This window comes from Cariama cristata, unplaced genomic scaffold (assembly GCF_000690535.1).
Source record: "Cariama cristata isolate BGI_N322 unplaced genomic scaffold, ASM69053v1 scaffold34963, whole genome shotgun sequence".
NCBI classification, from domain to species: domain Eukaryota; kingdom Metazoa; phylum Chordata; class Aves; order Cariamiformes; family Cariamidae; genus Cariama; species Cariama cristata.
This window is the reverse complement of record NW_009610729.1, coordinates 1,928-23,732: the sequence shown is the minus strand read 5'-3', so window position 1 is coordinate 23,732 and position 21,805 is coordinate 1,928. Positions and strand designations below refer to the sequence as shown.

The 21,805-nt window shown below is 44.9% G+C and overlaps 1 protein-coding gene across 1 annotated transcript in view; it reads right to left on the bottom strand.

Moving 5' to 3' along the window:
* Nucleotides 1-14,606: 14,606 nt before the first annotated feature.
* The window catches only part of GATA2 (GATA binding protein 2), a gene marked incomplete at its 5' end in the record, with an annotated part of 8,512 nt that continues 1,313 nt past the window's right edge, over nt 14,607-21,805 (bottom strand). Inside the window, 3 exons of the mRNA XM_009697975.1 lie at nt 14,607-15,457; nt 16,305-16,388; nt 19,236-19,381. Coding sequence (XP_009696277.1) covers nt 15,158-15,457; nt 16,305-16,388; nt 19,236-19,381 — 530 coding nt within the window. The remainder of the gene's footprint in view (nt 15,458-16,304; nt 16,389-19,235; nt 19,382-21,805) is intronic.

Below are 21,805 nucleotides of genomic sequence, written 5' to 3'. Positions count from 1 at the left end.
CCTCAGACAAAGGAGCTGGCCCTTTGTTTCACTGTGTGACTCCCTGGCAGATGGGGGCTGGAGGGTGCCTGAGGGGTCTTGTTCAAGGAAAGCCTCCAGTATGCAAAACGTGCCCACAGGCAGACAGGAGAGCGATGGGTTTCCTCCTGTGAAAGAGCTGGGTGAAACAGTTTCTATCTCCTGACAGTTCTTTTTTGACTTTGAGAAAACATAAATAGTCTGTCGTTTTCCTAGAGGAGCCTCTTGTTTTTACAGGAACTGAGAGGGAAACCTGGGATTTGGAGCCAAACTTTATTTCTAGAGAGGGAGAAAGCCAAAATCCTGATGACAGTAATATGTGCATATCTTAAATATTTAAAATTCTTGCACGAAATTTCTTAGGAGGTGAGAAACTGGCCCACAAATCGGTGAGATGCAAGTTTTGCGAAGTCCTAATACTTGCCAATCCCTGCCTCCAGCTCCAAGGGATTTACTGGGTTTTATTCTTGTTACTTTCAGGGGGCTGAGCGCGGCGGAGAGGAAATAGCCAAGCCAAGGCATAAGAGTTGATGAGAAGCCATAGATAGATAGTCAGTCTATCACCCACTGGTGTGTTTTAACCAGGTCTTCTTCTAAGGCCATTGCACCACATATGTGGCCTAACCTTGGTGTATGTACTTTCTTCAGCCTCCTAAACCACAAAAAGCCGGGCTGAGGCAATTAAATCACTGAAAATATATTGATTTCTTCAGGGAAGGTGTCAGGCACTGCATGGGGAGACTTGCGGCACGTTTCCATACCCAGCTCTACTGTGATGGCAGTTCAGATCTGTCTCTGTGGATGGCGAGTCTCTGGGGTGAAACTAGTCTCAGTCAATGGTCCTGTCGTGCTGACTTGGAGGTCTCGGACTGGCTGGTAACAGGAAGATGCCCACACTGCTGTTGGCATGATTTGTCCCCTTGTTTCATTATTTTCCATCCCTACTCTGACCTATTATTAACAGACCCACCTTCTACCTAGTGCTTCTGTTTCCCCTGATATATTTGTAAAAGGCCTCTTATTCTCCTTAATCCCTTTGGCTATAATTAACTCGTTCTGCATTTTTGCTGCCCTTATCTATTCCCTGCAAGCCTTAACTGACTGAATATTCTTGTTTGGTTGCCTCCCTGTTTTCCATTTCTACTAAAGGTTTTCTTTTTAATCCTTAGATCTCTGAGCAGGCTTTGCACACTCTTACTTCTTGCATTCTTCTTCTTTATTTACTCTTCTTTTTCTCCCCCACCTTACTTATTGCGCATGTAAGAACCCCTATCTACCTTATATCACAGGTAGATTTCAGGACTGCCTCACATAGCACCTTACTTGCTCAATTTCTTAATTCCCTTCAACGCATTTGCCTTTTTCCTTTGACACTATGTGATTTTTTCGGCAATGTTGAATTTGTCCTTCCCACTTGGGAGATTCCCAGCTTCTCAGGCAGTTCCTTTCTTTCACCCAATACGTTTTGTTCGACAGAAAACATGTGAAGTAAAAATTAATGTCTTTTAAAAAAATTATTATTAGTGCAGGGTTTATTTTTGACCCAGAAAACTAGAAAGGCTGAACGTGGCCTCAGTGCTATTCAGGAAAGTGGATCATGGTTCTCAGTGCCAAGACTGTCTTTAGAGTTTGGGTCTTTATAACATTCTGGCATCTCTTCCCAATGGGACTCTCCGGACCTTTCCTCTCAGCTGGGTTTGCCTTTACTGTGATGGCTTTGAGCCGGTTTTATTTTCTTCTGATACATTTTACCTCTCGTGCCAACAGCGACATCTCCAAGGGGGCTGCACTCCTGCTACTGGGACTCAACTGGAAAATGAGGTGTTCTCCGACACTCAGAGGAACAAATTTGTGGCACATGATGGGGATCCATTGTGTTTACCTGAGGGGGAAGTGCCAGGGGCCGGGCTGGCTCTGTGTGGTTGTGGACTGGGGTGGTAAAAGCCCACAGGGGATGATGGAGACCTGTTCACCATCACAGCGCTGAGGCAGCCTGCCCTGACCCCCATTTTAAGACTGCAGAAGGAGGGGGCTTGGGCCACCCTCTTGCTCCTCAGCCTGCTGCTAACACCTGCCACAGGATCAAGCATGGCGAGAGGAAACTTTTACTGCTAACAAAGAAGTGTAAACAGAAGTGGGATCTCCAGCCACGTTTTTCCTCTTCCTCCTGCAAACCCCACCTGGCAAACCCAAGGAAAGGCCGCCAGGCCTTGCAGGTACGCTGCATAATTTGGTGGGTGGGGATGGGGATAAACAGCCCATTCTTTTGTCCCTGTTATTGTGGAAACAGAGGTTAAAAGAGACTCCCTTGAAGGAGAGTCACAGGCGAATTTGTCCTGTGTGGTGCCAGCACCCAGGAGGCTGCCAGGGTGGGTGGTGAGGACCTGGCCCAGACGTCATCTTCTCCATGAGAGAACAGGGTCACCTGAGCCCTGCAGCTTGTGCCACTCATCCTGGGAGAGTGCAACCAGCTCATCGTGGTTTGAAGAGGGGAGAAAGACAACTAAATTGACTGTTCTTACCCCACTGCCAGCTCCCTTTGCCCTTCCCACCATGTTCCCCCAGGCTTGGGCCTCCACAGAGACAAGGGCTGTGCTGCTTGGACGGCAAGATGGCGGCAGGGAGGAAGGAGGTTTATGAGGGGTGGTACGTGGGCTGCCTTCCCTTCTCAGGGTCTCCCTCCCTCACACCAGGTCCTGCCAGAGCTGGCAGCTGGCTGCCTGCTCTGCTCCATGCTCAGGCCCAAGTCAGGGCAGCAGGTGACCATGCCCACAGCCAGTTTTGCTGGCCTTGGCCCCTGGCATCACTCTTTGCAGTGGCCATGGACTTTCTTTGCCCTTTGCTCTCCTCCAGTTTCAGGCTCTGCTGCTCCGGTGCTGTGGTTCAGCGGGACAGAGTCGGGGAGGGAAGAAGGAAGAAGTGGGACGGACTGCTTTACAGAAAAAAGAAAAAAAGTTAAAAGGCAGTCATTTGGGGCCTGGGCATGCTGGTGGTTTTGCCACTTCCGTTGCCTGATCCACCTTTTTGGACACGCATGAGGAAACTTCTGAGAAACGGCCCTGGGCTGGCCCTGAGCACTTCAGCATAACCGTGCACACGTGTGTGTACAAACACATGGCCTGGCACGCAGGCTGGCACACTGGGAAGGAGCCCACGAGGTCGGGCTGCTCCCCAGCACACACTCACGCATGCACACCTACCATCCTCCTTCCACAAAAGAGTCTTCTTTCATTTCCTGTGCGAGGAGGAGGTAGGAGAGAGGGAACTTGAAGGCTGCAAATTCCTCAGCCACATGTCTTGCCTCCCTCTCCTTTCCTATGCTGCCTGCCAGCTCCACGTTCAGGAGCTGCAACTCCTGCTTCCCATACAAATAGGCAAGGCTGAACAACTGTGCTTTTAAATCTTGTATGTTGCTTCATGGGTTGGGTTTTTTTTCACAGCATTTGTGTGCTTTGCTTGTCAGAGCTGCCTCAAGGCTGCTCTAACTCTATAGGGCCAAGTTGCTCTTTAGCTGGTTAGGAGCACAGGCATGCCTTGTGCTGTGGTTGAAGCAATTTTTCCACCCGAGCTGTCCCCTTCTTGCCCCCAGCCAACCCCAGGAAGTTTGTCTTCATGCATATTGACAATTACCCTGTGCTGGAGCAAGGCTTTTCCAAACCCTGAGCAGTATACCTGGCATTTCAAAGGGATATTGCTGTCAAGCACCCAGCTTGTCACAAAACTGTGAGCTGGAGCCACTAAAGCAGCAGGTGGTACCCAGGTGTGTTAGGCTAATCCTCAGCTCTCCTAAAACAGAGTTACTTTCCCTCATGAGTAACTAGGACAAGCACAGGAGGGGCAGAGTGTGTTTCTGTTTTACAGTTCCTTACGCTTGCAGGTTCTCCCTTATTTCATACAAGGCAGGTAGTGTTGTTTCTCCTGTGTCGTGGACAGAGACATTAAGGATAGTGGGTAAGATCTTATTCTCTTCAGAGCTATGGCAAAGCAGCTTACACCAGCCACCCCAGGACTGCCATGACTGTGAGGTGGTGGTTCTTGGCCTGTTCGGAGCACCCTGATGCAGTGTTGTGGCTCAGTTAGAGCTACTGCTGACGTAGGAGAGAGTCCAGCTGGCTCTCCTGTTTCTTTGCCTGACACTGCAGTCATAAATGAGTAGTATCAATCAGAAACTATGCCTGAAAGGCAAGTAGATTTTTTGTTCATCTAAATAGGGGAAATCCTGTGTACAGAGATTTCAGGACCTCGTGGCTGGAGTGCAGAATGCATGGAGAGAAAGTCTGCTTTTGCAGAACATTTCCCAAGGCATCCAAGGACCGTCTCAAACCCACAAAGCCTGCCCTAAAACCACAGCTGCAACAAAAGAGGAAGAGTCCACAGCAGAACTCAGAGCATATTAAACCTTGCAAAAAAGGTCTCTTTCTGTGGTGGGGGTATGTGTATAAATACATACATACGTCTACATGAAGAAAGAGCTGGGTTTGTTCAGCATCAGGGCTAAAAGTGAAAGCAGCCTGCACGAATGCTGAGGAGAGGCGGTTGTTTCAGGCAGGGCTAGCAGTGGCAGGGCTGGATCGCGTGGAGGAGTGGCCCATAGTGAGTGATGGCTTCGCAAGGAGAATGACCGGTCTTCCCAGGCCCAAGTGCAGCAGAAGTCATGGACTCTGGCTGGTTTGTGAGTCACAGAGAGAAATTCAGCAAGGATGTAAATGCGAGAGTGAAACATTGGAAAGAGAGCACTAAGAAAGAGAGTGCAGATGAAAAGAGATGTCCAACTGGTGCAGGGTGCGTAGGCCAAAAGGAGCGTAATTTCCATGTGGCACTAAGGAAGAACATAAGCAAAGAAAGTAAAAAGGGTGTTAAAATATAGCGGGCTGTCTAACATGCTGGTACCATCTCTGTTCTTGTCAGTCCTGACGCAACAAAGTACAGCCACTGTTGAGTTCAGCGTTGTGCAGGCTCCCATGAAGGCCCTGTTCAAGGCTGGCCCTGGTGAGACTCTACCTGAGGTGGCTGCATTCCTGTGCATTGAGTCAGGAGCTCAGGGTTAACTCTTTCGAGGATGCAGGGCTTCTGCTGAGCAGGTGTGGGTCCCTCATGGACAGCTTTGCTGGAGCTAGAATGACACTGGCCAAAGGGATCTCACCAAAGAAAGGAAGCTCAAGGAGCCTGTGCCTGGACACAGTGTCTGTAAGAGCTGTTGCTTCGTTTGGTCAAGCCTCTGGCCCACAGTGCTGGTGCATACTTTATGCGTATGGTATGGTTTGCAGTCAGAGCTGCGTATTTTGACTGCTGCATGTATCCAGCTTCAAATTTCCATTCTTGGGGCATGACCATGTCTGAGGCCTGCACTAACACAGACTAGTGGATTGCCACAACCCTATGCGAGGTAGAGAAATCCTGACTTAACTGAGCGGGCAGTGACACTAAGCCTCTGAGTTAAGCAGGTGTAGAACCTATTCTAGATCGCAGGAGTCTATAGCTCCTGGGCACAGTGGACTCATCTCCTGCAGCACTTTAGAAAGCACAGAATAAGGAAATGCACTGGCGATCCTGCTACTATCTCAGTTCTTCCGAGCACAAGGTCAGCAGAAGAAAAGCTACTCCATGCTACGTCTGGACTGCAGGCAGACAGGCTCCACTGGGCAAGCCACAACTCTTGTTCCCTGGTCGTTTCATCCAGGTCAGGGATGTGGTTAGAGCTCCCTGACCTCCTTTAGCCTATAGACCCAGTCTTTCTTCCTAGGAAGTCAGAACAGATCTGCTGTTACCCTCAAGATGGAAGGACCAAGGAGTGGCTGAGACCAGGTGTTACAGTAGCATTTCCATCTCTGAGATTACCTGTGTCTCGACTTCCACTGGAGCAAAATTCACTTCCACATCCCTCAAAGTCAGCCTGCTGTGGAAGTGATGGAGAAAGACAGCAAAGCAAGCAGATAATGCAGTGGAGGAGCATTTCTTTGCATCTTTCCTGGATAGAAGCATCATCTCTGTTCCCATCACTTGCAGGACCAACTGTGGTTTCTGGCAATGCCAGACACAGCCATCACCCTCTGGGTTCCTTTCCCTTTCATTGTCTCTCTGGTGAAGAGGACTCCTGTTAACAACCCTGCAAGTATCACTGAGAGCCAACTCTATTATTTACCAGCCAGTGAAGCAAGACAGACATATTCTCCCACAACCTAGGGATGCCCCTCTGATCTATTACCAGTGGAGCTATCTTTAATGGGATCAGAGCCTGCCCTTTTCCACATCCCAGTGGGACAACACCTGCCCACCAGAGAACAAAGAGGAAACCTGTTGTGATGGGAAAAAACGACAGAGTTCTCCCCAGAGAGGCAGCGAGACCATTTGATTAAGAGCATCTTTCTCCCAGCCAGCTGGTTTGCTAGCAAAACAACCAACTAGACTTCATCTTTATGCAAGAGAGAAAAATCTCTGTGGAGCAAATGCCACAAGTCCAGCTTTACTCATCTATATAAACCATGAGAAATTGAGGGAAGTCATCGCAGAAAAAGACTGTAGGAGCAAGAGGGAAAATATTTCTGCCTGAAACCAGTATTTAAAACATATTTTTAAAGGTAAATTCAGAGCAATATTTGAAATGCTGCAGCAAAGAGATCTAACGAGAAGCTTCATCTGTAACTTGTCCTCCTCAAAAGACCCAAGGGTTTCCCATCACTGCACCCTTCTCTCAAGTCCCAGTCTTTACAGAGGTGCAGCATCCCAGTCAGGCAGGTCTAATTCTAGCTGTGCCTTCTGCATGAATGTCCTCTGTAGACTGACTGCCCATGTGTGCACATCTGCCCAAGAGTGCCCTTCACCTGTATCACTCCCAGCCCTGCAGCAAGGAAGCAGGACAGGACCAGCCAACCCATATCTCCTCCACAGTGGTGCCAAACTCCAAATCAGACTTGGGCTGCCTTTTTCTCTGTCCATTTCTCAAATCAGAGACTATAGGCCTGGTTGCTGGTGCTTATCCCATGAGCTGCCCAGAGCAAAACTGGCATATAAGCATAGGTGCAGGCTCCAAGGGGGTCAGAAGAAAATTATCTATGACCGAGGGGCCACTTTGTGGTATGTGGTTCATTAGCCCTGTCCAGAGTTGGAGTGGAAGGACTTGGGCATACTTGGATGTGTTTGTGCGTCCTAGTTTCTTTGGCGATTTTGTGATTCTCACACAAGTGTAATTGTGAGCAAAGCTCTATTCCAGTGGATGTGGCACATAACAAGTTCACCTTCAGTTATAGAGGATCTTAAGATGACCTTCCGTAAAAAAGGGGCATTGTTTTGAGTTGTTAAACAGCTGCTGTGTTCCACCTCAGTAATGGTTGTAATTCAGTAGTGAATAATATAAGCCTTAGATAAACAGCCGGTAAAATAATTTAGGATCTTTCCTGGCGGGGGGAAGCAGGCAACTTACTCTACAAAAATAAATTATTATTCTCTCTGCCTAGGAAATGAAGTGTTCTCCTTTTCATCACCAAGTGGGCTGCTGCACAAAATCTCTTCCCGCCCTTGTGTGCTGGAAGCAGCCCAATGCCGCTTACGGTACTCTCTTGCCATCTTCACCTTCATAGGAAGTAAAAGGTGGTTTTAGTTTGGATTCATGCATCTTCTCCATTTTCTCCTCTGACCCTTGTCTGCTTCTCCATCCAATCCCCAGTCTTCTTAAAAATAACCCTTCCAAACTGCCCGTCTACTGTTCTGCACAGGCACAAACACCATCTTCTTTCTTGAAGCAGCTGCAACGTGACTGCAAGAGAAGCAAAAATTTCCCTAAACCACTCCCTCCTGCGAAACACCGAGTGTCCGCTCGGTACATGCTGTGTCTGCCTATGCTGGGACAGGACTGAAAAGCGCCGGGCCGTGGGTCTTGGCCTCCATCGGATGAACAATTTCCCGTTGAAGGTTACTCACTTCCTGTTTTCTGTATTTAGACAATCTGGGCCTATAGGGAGGCTTTGATTTGTTGTAAACTTCAGCTGGTTTAAACGTTAAGTCGCGGGAGACCGAGGTGAGGGGGAGGAGGGGAAAGGCCTGGAGACAAATTAGGGCTATTTAATACCGCAACTGTGTTCTCTCACAGTTTTCTAGTGACCATTAGAGCATGTGAAAGGAAGGTCAGGGGCTGACAGCATGGGAGATGGAGAAAGGGCTGCTTCACAATGGGCTGGGGCTGGAGGCAGTGCGTGCGTGTGTGTGCGTGTGCATGGAGCTCTGGGTTTGTGTGCGTGTACAGCAGTTGGAAGCAGCCGGGTGATACACTCCAATGACTAATTTCTCCAGTGTGTCATTTTTGCCACAGGCAGCTGTACGGAGAGGCTAACGGCACTGCAACAGCTCCACAGCGAAGGCAGGGAGGAACCTCTAACCTAGAAAGGAGAGTACTGTGCCCTTTCCCGGTGCCTATCAGTACACACCACACACACTGACACTTGTTAGAACTTGCCCAGAAGTCTGCTAGACTGGAGGGTGTCAACACTTGTACATAGCTGATAGGACAGGTCATGTCTTTTTTATGCCTGTTTTGCAAAGGGAAACTGAGGCATGGAGTGATGTAACTTTGCTTGTTATCAGAAAGTGAGTGTGCGAAGGACTGGGGTGAGTCCTGGCACCAGCCAGGCGGTGGTCTGTCTCCAGAGATGTGCTTCTTCATGAAGAACATCTTCCCTGTGCTGGTGGGAGTTATGCTTGGATAGGGAAAAATAGTGCGCAGCCCAAAGTGCCTGTGGGTGCAAAGGTTACGTGAGTGGTTTTGGTCTGTTCCTTTTTGTTCATCTAGTTCTCTTCTAACAGATTAACTCTCAAATTGGAGTGCTTTTACTTCCGAATTTTATAAGGGTCTACAAAGAAGAAAAGAAAAAAAAATAATAGTGGACGGGCTGAAATGCAGCAGGAGATGGTAAATTAATCTGAATTTTACAGCAAAATCCAGTAGGAATTTCCAGGGACACTGAAATCACTCTAGCAGTATAACGTGCTACCAAAATGCCAATGTGGGCAGGTGGGAGTGAATGAAAGAACCAGAGGTAAAAAATCACAACCAAAACATACAATATAATGCTTTTGTGTCCGAGGTAAAGAAATCTGCCATGTTCTCTCTGCCTGACAGAGAGCAGGCAGGAGCTGAATCAAGCTCCAGAGGAAAATAAAAGCACTGAGGAAGACTTTGGTGAAGCACTGAAGAGTTTAGGAGCAACAAAGGTCCATGTTCACACTCAGGCATTGATAGGCCCAAGTCCAAATGAGTCACACATGCTCTTGACCCTCCTGAGCCACAGTCAAATTTCCTCCAAATAACTCCCTGCAGCCCAGAGTGCAGAACCATAGAGAGAGGCACGGGAGCAGGATACAGGCAGGTAGCTGTTTTCTCCCTGGCATTGCTGCGTAGGCTGAGTTAACATTATACTTCCGTGATTCAGTTTTTATAGACCAAACAGTAGCAGTTCCCTCCCTCAGTGGTATGTCGAAGCCTTTCCCTGAAGGAGGGGTTAGTTCTCTGTTATGTTACTACCTGCTGGATGTTTTTCCTGCTGTATCTCTTACCCTGCGATTGCAGTTTGCTCAGTCGAGCTTTTAGTGCCCAGAAATGCAACTTAGTTCTTATTGCAAATGCAGTGTAATTCTTAACTGCAGTCCCTTCCGTAAGTTTCCTCTGATGTGGCCTTCAACCTCCCAGCAGCACCTTGGTGCAATCTGAGCCCTGGATTTAGGACAAACTCTGGATCTGAGAGGGACACATCAGCCTGAATCAGGATTGACTGCAAAGCCGGCACCATGGAGAATTGCACCCAAAGCTGTTCAAGCAAATGGTGTCTTTGAATCGGCACCAGCCGGCTGCTGATGCTGGGGTTTGATCTGTTAGATCCAGAGCAGCCTGGATTGCACTCATATCACCATGCTTAAAGAACAGTCAGTTAATCTCACTTAGAAATGTTTACTTGCAAGGACCAGATGGCCCAGGGAGTTGGGCTAAACAAAGCATTTTACTTCTAGGTCATGCATTCTAATCCAGTCCAGGTTGGTGATAAATTAATATATTCACCTGATAGTCATTTTTGGCTTAATTTTTGGTGTTTTTCAGGCTGGTTTCCAAGGGAGATGTCACACCACAAAATCTCTCTCTGTGCCCTGCCACAGTTGGTACTGATTTGACTGTCTCTGTGGAGAAGCCAAGGATCAAATGCTCCATGGCGCCAGACTGTTTTCTTTTGCAGCCTGCAGGTAAGGGGAAGTTGTCCTGTGTCTGGCTATGTCATGCCTGCTCTGTGGATGGGCAGGATTTCAGTTTGCAAAGCTGCCAGTCCAACCCCCTCCACCAGCGTGAAATTCATTAGAAAAAATCGGGAAATGTTTAATTGCAGTTGACATATAGGCACTCTCTGCTATGAACTTTACACGCAATCACAGATAACAGCATCAAAATTAATGCCTGCTTCCCACTTGTCCTGCTATAAGCAATAAACGTTTGGCAAGTCAGTAAATAACAAAATTCTCATGTGGCCATCTACAGGTCACCAGGATACTTAAGAAGTTTGCGTTAATTATACCATGTTTGCCATCAAAGAAGGGATATTAACCCTTTTGAGCTGTTGCAGGAAAGCGGTGGAGTCATTTGGAAGTAAGTAAATGAAATCTTGCCACTAAAAGTGCAACCTTTGCAAAATTTAAAAAAAAAAATGTTTGAGGCAAAAACCTCACTAAGCATCATGGAAAATACAGTACCTTTTCATACAGTACCTTTTCAGCTTCCCTTTTATTTATTTTGTATTTTGACATCAAACACTCCCTGTAACCTAATCTTCTTGGCTTTTGATGTGGCCGTGGAGACATGACAATTAAGCATGGCTTAAAACAATAATCCCAACAACGGGAACCAAAGGCAAGTAATGTCAGGGTTCCCCCCCTCACAAAAAGCCCGTCCCTCAGTGTTTGGTGGTAGTGAAAGGACCGTAAATCCCAATTTGTTGCCTCGATATCTGCTCTGTGCTTACACTTTACGTTGAACTTTACACATTTGCTCCATTTCCATTCCCTGCTGTTTGTTTTTTCTTCTGCTATGCAAAATGTCTGGAGACAAACATGATACACACCTTACAGAGAGATGGTTTGATCTTTCACAGATTAGTGCCACCTGACAAACATGGGATTATTTATTATCTGTGTTGCAGAAACTGCTGAAGACCCCACTCAGAAGAGGCACGCTCCTCTGGGCGCTGGGGGGCTGCAGCACCCCTCCCGACAAGTTGATGGATTATGGCCCTGATTCTGCGAGCGGATCTGACTGACCCGGCAAAATGCCTGCAGAGAGGCAGCACCAAGGTAAGCCCTCATCAAAGCCTGAACAGGTGAGTAATGTGCAACCAACACAAATAGCTTGATTATTCTAAATTATTTTAAAGAGATGTTGTTAGTCCTCCTGTTCTCTCCTTGTCTTAACTGTTCAAATATGAAGGGAGAGTGGCTGAGTTTAGTTATAACCCCGTTTTAAACCTATCTGAAAACGAACATGTTTCTTTTTAAATGAAGCTTGCACGGTGTGCTATAAACTGCCTTTTTTTTTTTTTTAATGGGTGTTTGCACTAAGCCTTGCTAAACAAGTTAGAGAGATGATTAACTCATCTGAAATTATGTAGGAAGGCCTTGTCTCAGTTGCGTGTGCTTTCTTCAGCATATGTAGGACCGCTGCGACTCCTTGTCATTTGCAAGCAAGGCTTGCAAACAGGACTGGGGAGGAGGCTGCACGGTTAAAGAGAAGCAGTGGTAGAAAGGGCTGGAATTTGCACACACACGCTGAAAAAGGAACTCAGGTTATTTTTTTTCTTAATGAGTAAGGAGTTATCCCCAAGTTGGTTTCCACAGAAATAAGACACAACTCCCAGGGGTCAAAGGAGGAAACCCAAAGTTCATTAGCAGTTTTCTTGAGAATATTGTTTTTGTAGCAGCAGCACTCACCCCTACACATGGCAGGGGGGACTTTGCTTCACTTTGTAAGACCCCAAGAGGTTCCTTGTGTGGATCAGACTTGACTCTGTGATGCAAGCAGCCACAACGTTTTGGCCATGGGAGAGCTGCCTGGTAAGCACTCTCCTCCATCCTCACATGCCAGCCCATGTGTGCACCCCGCTGCAACCACAGCTGCACCCCTTGTTCCCAGGACAGCACTGAGCAGCTCCGGGCTGGCCATCCCCTCCTTGCTCCCTTCACCCCACTGATAATGCCAAATGGTAAGAAACAGGTTTCCAGGTTGGCGGTGGTGCCTGTTACAGCAGTGCAAGAACCTATGGAGAACTTTGCCCCGTCCAATACAGGTCCTGCCTTGAAACCCATTAGGCAGCGGGCTGCTTTACTGCGTTTATGGTGCTTTTAAAAGTTGTTTTTAATTGCAAAGTATTTCTCCAAACACTTTAAAAAACAACCCAAAAAATGACGAAAAAACTTCCCAGAGAAACTACAGTTCATCATCTGCAATGTGGCTGCCACCTTAGATTTTAAACTGGTTTAGAAACTTTAGCGCACTTAACTGCATGACCTTGTAACCCCAAAACAACACCGGAGAATAAGCTTTTGTACCTGTTCTTTTTATACTAAATCATTCACCAACCACTTTTTTTGGTCCTACCCTGGTTGGTTTTTGAAATATCAATAGACCACTCTGCATAAAATTTAAGCTAATAATTCTACTGGCAACAATAATGATAATTTTTCCTCTCTCCCTATTAAAAAAGCCTTTATGACATGAAGCTGGGCACAGGTACTTTCACAAAAAAGGTATTTTATTATTCTTAGCAATATTCACCTTGAAGGAATATGAGGAAAGCATACACTTTTTACAGACAATATATAAACATGTTGTACATAATTAACAATAACTTAGTTCACTAATCCAAAAATAAGCAAAATAAAAATTAAAATAAAAACAGAAAATACTGAAGAATTTTTTTATGCTGATACAAGTACAAAATAATTTAAATCTCAACTGCCGTTGTCTATGCTGCAGTGACTGACAATATATTGCACTTTGTCAACTGTATCAGTAATCCCTGTTTTCCACCCACATCCCTTCCCCGCTCCCCTGCCCAAATCCTACAGAAATTTGAGTTGGGTAGAAATAATGTACAACTGTACCATTGCAAAAGGTAAAAAGGACCCAATTTTTTACCTCAGTAGATTAAAAATTCTTATGATTTCCCCCAACCAATTTAGTTTCCTGTTTATTTCCACTTCTTTACAAAGTGCACCTATATGCCTATGCAGACCAGAAAAAGGAGGAAAGCAGGATTTTTATGGCTGCTTACTTGGTTCTTAATTCATTATCAAATATTTGAATTACATGTTTAGAAAAACAATTTAACATACATCCATTTTTATTTGTTTCGTTCGTGTTTTTTTTTCTTTAAAGCAGGACTTTTGCAGTAAAGATACAATTGGCTTGATCAAAAAAAAAACCAAACAAACAAAACCCCAACAACAAAGAAGTTAAAAATTAAAAAAAATAAAATAAAAAGCTTGTCACAGAGTTAAGCTTATGTGGTTTACATTATCAAACCCCTCTGTTCATTGGGGCATTTTCATCAGAAGTATAGCTAAATATGTACATTGTATGTTATACTGGAGCTTGTGTTCACAAGAGGCATCAGACCATAACAATCAATAGAATACACTTCACATTGGCAATAGCTTTGTTCTCGGTCATTTACGTACAATATGGTTTAATAATGGGAGATTTAGATTTAAATTTTTTTCTTTTTCTTTTTTTTTTTTTTCCATCTAAAATACGCTATGGAAAACAGACGTTCCTCTTAGAACGATGCTTTCCCTCGTCTCATCAGCTGTCGCTGTGTCTGGGATTTGACGGATGTGTGAAGCTCAAACTGATTGTCTCTCTCTTTCCCCTCTCCAGTGATCTCAACCTCATTTCTGCCCTTCCTCCCTGTGAAAGTCCACCGGGGCCTGGATGCCTGAGACAGCACATGCGCTGGCTGGCTGCATGTGGACGTGGTGGCCACACTGCCGTAAGTTTACCCAAGCAGCTAATCTGCATTTTTAAGCGACAGCTGCCAACACAACAGAACAAAATGCTTCAACCTCTAAAGTCTGCAAGTTGGATGTTTTTATGCCCTGTGATGGTTTTTGCTGTGCTAGAAGCAAGCTGCAACACAGTTTGGTAAATGCCTGTATCTCACCCCTTGCTAGTGCAGGATTGCTTTCCTGTGAGTTTTTTCCCAACGGTTTGTCTGATCTAGCTGTCTGTTTTGAGGAATAATAGGGTAGTTGGGAGGGGGGCTGTTTTTTTACAATAAATCTTTCATGTAAGGGAAAAGAATGAAGAAATTGTGTCAAAATAATCGCCATCTTGGGCACATTAAAATCCTGTATTACGGCTACATTTTCGCTTTGTTCCTCCCCCAAGCTTTTCCCCCTTCCTAGTAGATTATTTTGGTATGGAAGATAGAGGGAGCTAATGCAAGGGGGCTACTAAATATGTTCCCCCCTCTCCCCCTTGTTTTGAAGGCAGGTTTTCTTACAGGGTAGCCATTGCAAACAACAGCACAAAAACATGCAATCAGAGGGGTTGAGGCTTTTTGTGGAAAACAAGAGCAAAATAAATATGACTTTGTCTGATTTAATTTTAAAAATGACGTTTTTATAAAGATGTCCTTTTTTTTTTTCTTTTTTCTTTTTCTTTCTTCTTTTTTTCCCCATCCCAAACAAAGTCCGCAATAGAAATCCAGAATGTCTGGCTTCCAGTGAGCCGATTCCATCCTGGGAGGCTGCTTATATCTCTTTACAATATTCACAGTAATAACAAAGAGAGAAAGGAAAGCCAGTTCCAAGCCTTTTCCTCAGCTTCTGCCACCTTTTGCTTCCTGCTGGACCATTAAGTATCGAACAGGCAAGTTCTTTTTCTTTATACCTGAGGGGGCAAAGTGCATTACAGGCACCACTACACGTTTCTGCAGAAGACCCATCATTTGCAAGGTTTTAGTCCAGCATTAAGAGTTAAACCACATGGGAGCAAAGATCCCCTTTTGCCATCCCTACATTCTCCTCTTGGCAGAACATTTTCTTACTTGGTGTCATCCTAGGCAAAGCCCCATGTTCTTAATCTCTGGGTAGATCTCTCGGTCATTCGGTTTTATCCCATGGCTGTAACCATGCTGGATGGGTGTGGATGTCCAAATGAGATGCTGGAAGATGGGTGGATGGGAGTAGGTGTCGGTAGGATGTGTCCAGAGTGGCTGAAAGGTGGCAAATGCCCCATGGGCGCCATGTGACTAGCAAGGGCAGCAGCGCTGAAGGGAGACGATTTCTCCTGCATGCACTTGGACAGTTCCTCAAAACACTCAGAGCCTTTCTTGCTTTTCTTTGATTTGTTGGACATTTTCCTATTCCTGGTCTGGATTCCTTCCTTTTTCATGGTCAGAGGCCTGTTCACCTGCAAGAAATGAGAAAATCAGGCTCATGCAGACAAAATGACCTTATTGTGCAAAAATGAAAATATTTGGACAGCCCCCATGTGTTTTTCCTGGATGGAGACCTTTTTCTGGCCAAAAAAAATGGTGTTTCTCTCTGCAGAACTTGTTTATATTGATTTGTTTAATAAAACCACACACACAAAAAAACCCTAGACATGAAAAACAAATTGAACTGAATTTGGCAGCTGATGACTCTCTTTCCCGTAGGCTTACCCTCAGTCCTCATTCATTTCCTAATAGAAGAGATCAAACTAGGAGACACACGCTGACCCAAATTCAGTCCTAAGACATAAGCAATCTTGTACCAGTAACCTCTGTTACTTACAGTTTAAATAACGTTCCAACATGTCAAGGGATTCCTGCTTAGGATCAACTTCTTTAAAAAATATATATATAATAAAACAAAGCCTTAGATATACTTATTTTTTTTAAAAAAAATAAAAATCAAAATGAAGATACCCCATCAGGATTAATTTTTGCACAAAGCCCATTCCAAATGGTCTCTGTGTTTCTGGAGGGAAACAGCACACAAAACACACTTAGTTAAAACCAAGTGTGGTAGCTCTATTTTGCCTGATTTGCCCAAGCGTTAGAAGCCAAGCTAATACATTGTAATGTCACTGAACTTAGCATCACTATGCTGACAAAGAATGGCTGTCACTTCCCAGGGGAACCTTAGAGACGGGGGGGAAGGAATAAAACAACAACCAAAACCCTGAAACCAATAAAAGCCTAGTGTACACCATGCAGTTAAGACATCAATCCTAGCTAGGCAAGCAGCGACACATGAGATGAGTAAATACTCACATTGTGCAATTTATAGTAGAGTCCGCAGGCATTACAAACTGGGTCCCCGTTTGCATTACGTCGCCATAAGGTTGTGGTGGTCGTCTGACAGTTGGCACAACAAGTCCCCGCTCTCCTAGCCGCTGACTAACCAAAAGAAAAAGAAAATTAAAAATGTATCAGCAGGAGGAGGGAGATCATGAGAAAGGTCAAGCTGGACTCAATATTTAGGTTGGGTAGAACAAGTTACTAAGATTTTACAGATCATCAGGGCTGAAGGAAAGCTACTGTCAGTTTTACATTTTGTGGCCATTAAGTTTTTGTTTAAATTCAAGTATTCTCCTATGCAGACTGCAGCTTCAAGCCCCATGGCACCGTGTGGGTAGGGGAAGTAAGGAGAGAAACAATGCATCTCTGACTCCACAAACAAAAATTTTAGAGAGGGAAACATCATTGGATTTGTTCAGGTTTTCCCTTTGCAGGATTCTAGAAAGGGTCATGAAAATTTTTTTAATGACTGATTTAGTTTATGCCAATGTCGGGACTGGGTTTGAAAAGAGGGAATGATCTTAAAGAATGTGATTTTTACCCCTACTCTCGCCCTTAAAAGATGGACACAAAAGAAAACCAACCGCATTACTTAACTGGGTGCAGTATTTATCAGAGCCATCACTGAAAATTCAGTTTCCATTTACAAGTGAAAGGGAGAAAACAAAACCGGCTCCAACTTTCTTTAAATATTTAGCAAAGCAAATTTCATGCCTTGCAGCAATGATTCCGCTGACCCGTCTGCTGCCTCTGTCCCTACTCAGTTCCTTGGCTGACAAGCCCTCAAACAACTATCTTAAAAGAAAAAACCACCCACAAAAAATCCACCACCCTTTCCTAAAACTATTGTTCTGCTGAAACCTAGGTGGGGGGAAAGAAAAATGCCCAAATGTTCACCCACCTCCCAAAACAAGAACAGGAAAAGTAGAAGAGCAGGCAGCCAGTAATTTCTGGATGGGCCCTTGTCTAGCAGACCCCACAATAATACGTTCTTTGTGCAAGCATGGTATCGTATGAAGTGTTATGGACGGACTAATTGCACCTCATATTTTGGGAAATAATTTTGTCTTAGAAAGTTTCAGCCCTGCCTCTGGAAGCGGTCAAAATACAGTCCGTTTTGTGCAATTGGATTACTGCTGAGGACTCAATATTTTCTTTTCTTAAATTAGCAGAGTTTACTTTCTAATGCATAGCAATCGTGGTAATTTCCCTGGGGCCTTGCTCCCTGGATATTTTTGCAATTAGCCACTGAGAGCTATAGGGTGAAGCAGCAGCAAAGCTCACATTAACGAAGTTCACGTTAAGGTGCAGGGCATCTCTGTGAGCAGAGCCCCAGAGCCCTGGGCTTCCAGGACAAGAAACTTTGGGCGCTTGCCTGCCTGCTGGCTCCACTGGGGAGCTGGCACCGCTGGAAGCACAGACCGACCCAGCTCACAAAAGAGGAGGACCGGGTTCTGTTCTCACTTGCTCCTGATTTACACCATGGCCCTCTGTAACTTTCCCAAAGCTGATGGATGGCTCAGCAGCTTAAGGCAAGAATCAGGCCCTCAGAGACTCATATATTTCAGTCCCTTACTTGCCTGTGAGAACAGGCCAAAGGCAGAAAGAGGGGGTACCCCCTACTGCAAGTACACTCATGCAACCCAAACACAATTAATGCCAGACGTCCAAACACTGACATTATTAATATGATCACTTTGCTATTGCATGTCAGATGAACAAATTCCCAAAGATGGCCATCTCCTCTCCCCCGCAAACAAGCAAACTACAGTGGAAAAAGGGGCAATAAACAAAGCTGTAAATCAATTAAAACAAAACAAAACATTAAAACAAGTACAGTAAAAGAAAACCTCTCTAGTGCCCCCCAAACCCCTCGCAGTGAGCTAAGTATAACAGTCTCCCAACACACTGGAAGGTGGAGACCTATGTTTGCATATTTGAGATGGCTTACTGATATTCAACTATGCTGCTTAACTCTGTGGCCTGTCCCATTCAGACTGGAAAGCACTTGAGCCTGAGAGACGATAATGTTACACTGTTGTCTTAACATTTTTCTATATGTCAGTCACTTTAGAAGGCAAGTCATTAAGAAGCTTGCATAGTTGAAATTCTGACTCACTCTGTATCCCATCCCAGTGTTAGAGCAGTAATGCCAATTTTCTGCTTTCCAAACCTCATTGAAAAGCGCCCACAAACAGCTAAGAGACTTAGGCACCATAAATCACGAAGCTCCAAAAAATATATTTATTATTCTTAGCATTTTACGCATTATTTGTGGACTAGAGTGTATTAGAAATTTCAAAACAGCAAGCATGACTGGCAAGACTTGCCTATAGAAACTCTCTAAAGCTTTTAGAGTCAGGAAACAGATACACAAAGTTTCCTTATCTTTAACGTACAGATATCCGGATAGGAAACTACTACCAGGAGCTTAGAAAGGACTTTTTTTTTTTTTAAATCACTCAAATGAAAATACAAAGTATAGGTGACTCCATGGAAAAATAATTCACGCTTATAACCCTTTCGCTCCCAGTATGCGCCCAAAATGTCCCAAGAGGCCAAATAAATGAGGAATTAAATTAAAAGCTGTCATCTGAGGATAAACGGGGAGACGGATACACGATATCCCGCATGCATTGTGAGCGGCAGGGAGGCTCGGGACAGAGGCGCACTCGGCGGGCTGCAGTGGCGTGGTGGTCTGTGCCGGGGATGCCGGGGCTGGGGGTGGAGGGGGGGAGATCTGCCCCGAGGCACAGCAGTGACCTCGACATGACTGACCCCCATGTACAGTACAGCTCGGCTCCACGCAGGAGCTGAGCAGAGATGAGACGTGTTTGACTTCTGCCTGCGTGTGGTCCCTTTGCCTAATTTATCCCCAAACCCAGGAGAAACAGAGACACCTACCAGCCTTCGTTTAGGTTTAATGAGAGGTCGGTTTTGACCATTCATTTTGTGGTAGAGCCCGCAGGCGTTACACAGGTAATGCCCGGTGCCGTCTCTTCTCCAGAGAGGGGTAGCAGTTGCTCCACAGTTCACACACTCTCTGCCTTCTAAATGGAAACACGAAGAAACCGGATTTCTTTCTTTAAAAACAAATTCACAAAAGCTTTTTGCATTGTCCTTCAGGCATTTTCCAGAAGTCAAAACAGTGTGTTAATTCAAGCACAATCAGACAGCAGTGACATCTACAGCACATGCAGCAAGGAGCTCAGTGTTTCGAGAACGCCCAGACTCCAGCGAGTATTTTATGTCATGATCAGAAATAGGCAGCGCTCTCTGCAAGGTGAGAAAGAGTGACACTCTTATTGTGTCAGATGGAAGTTATCGTTTCGGCAACGAGAACTCCCTTAATCTGCGCTGGGCACCGCTCCCCTCCTGTATCTATTGCACTCCAAGGCTTAGATCCTGTGTTCTCCTGCCACAAATACACACGTACACGTGTACCCAAACACACACACACCTGCAAATACACATCATGGTAAAGAGGGAGTCAAAGGAAGAGGTTTTCTAGAATTAAATCTGAGCAAAAAAAAATCCAGCTCTGTGCTTTCTTTTTTGTTGCAAATGCCACGGGATAAGAAAGTAAAGCCGAGCAGACTGGGAATGGATACAGAATGCCAAAGGCTGTTACGATTTTCTTTCTAAAGGCAGAAAAACGCTGTTAACGCTGATCTTTGAGAAAGTTCGGTTTCAGCAAGCGCTCTAGAAATTACTGTAAAAAACAGGCTTTGAATTCTTTTCTGTTTCTGTGATTTTTCAACAATACAGTTTAGATTTGGTAAGGAGCAGTTTACCTTATTACTACTTCATTATTAGTTTTAGTAGCACAACGTGGGAAACACAGCATTGTAGAATGGCTGTATTAAAACCCCGCATTTAACTCCTAGATATCTGTTTCTGTCTCAGAAAACTCTCTGCTAAAAGTTCATTTGCCTCTGATGGTTCGAGGGCAGGTCTGCTTAATATAGAAATCTCTCTTAATATAGTTTATGCAAATCCTACAGTATTTAACTGGAGAGGAAATTCTTTTTGCTAATAACTGAAGCAGGCCATATTGAGTTCAGCGGGGCTTGTGTCTCCTTTAATCTAGGGAGTGGGTGGCTTTTAAACAACACAGTCTACAGTGAAAAATGAGGGGAGCTCTGCGGCGCTGCATTTGTAGCTTTTGTCCCTCCTAGGGCAGGAAGCTGCAGGAGTCGTCGTGTCGTGAGTCTTAGTTTTCCTACAAAAACACTGAGTGGTCACGAACTTTCCCCAGTTCCTTGCACAGGGGGCTCCCTTTTTTAGGGGAAAAAAAAAAAAAAAAAAAAAAAAAAGTAAAACAAAACAAAAAAGCTCCTTACTTCCCCCATCTAATAAAATTATTGGCAACTACAGGACAAAAAAAAGCCACTCGAGATCCCTTTATCTTCAGAGACCTAGATCTTGAATCTGTTTCCAGACTCGGGAGGCTCGGGCTGCTAATTGCCTTTACTTTCTACTCTCTGCATCGTTAAAACATACATATACATGGTAGCAACTGCATTTAAATAATGGAAGAGCGAGAGTGTATTTTTCCCCTCAGAGGAGCCATTTGAATGAGAGTTGATGAGCTTGTAAAATAGCTGATATTTTTGTTGTAAAACTCATAATAGATCACATTTCTAAATTATCGTCTACTTTAAAAATAAATACATGTAGTGCATTCATAAGCATGTATGTGCGCTGATATACAAGAATACACACACAAAAGCATATAGCCATTTATTTTTAAAGGGCTGTCTAAATTCAATCGCAATCTAGTGTAGTTCATCTCCTTCCATTGCTGAGGATATTAAACCAGGAAGGTTAGTAGAACTGCACAAACTGTCTTAATTCGTCTGTCTAGTTGTACAACTAGTGTGATTTCAAAGTGGGATCAAAACTTCGTCCATCATCTAATTTGCCGATTTAGGATGGCACTTTTAGGAAGAAATGCAAGGAGAGGTTGTGAACATGGGAAAGGTCTGCAGTCAGTCCTTTGGAAGCAGAGGCACGTCTAGTTCGGGGGGGGGGGGGAAACAAAACCAAAAACAAAACCAAAAACCCAGAGTATTTTCTGGTTAAAGTTAGGCTGCAGTAAGTTAGTGATGACTGGACACCTTAGTCTTTCGCACTGGTATGTAAACTGTATTTGAACTTTTGCTCCTGTAAAATGTGAAGGAAGTAAGGCCCTCTGCGATTTGAGACAGACCGGCCGGGTAAGTTTCGCTTTCATCCTGCGCTGGGGCCTTGGTTAGTATAATGAAGAGATGTGGAAATTACTGAGGGAGAAATGCCTATTGCTACAAAGTCCCCACGTGTAATCCGTAGCGGTTTGACTGACTAGGTAGGGGGAGGAGGGTCAGGCCTGAGCCCCTTGGGCGGCTGAGGCCAGCTTTTCTCCGAGGGAAAAGTTTTTTTCCTCGTATATATCCCTCTTTGTACAACTCAATCTGCCAGCTCACACCACACCG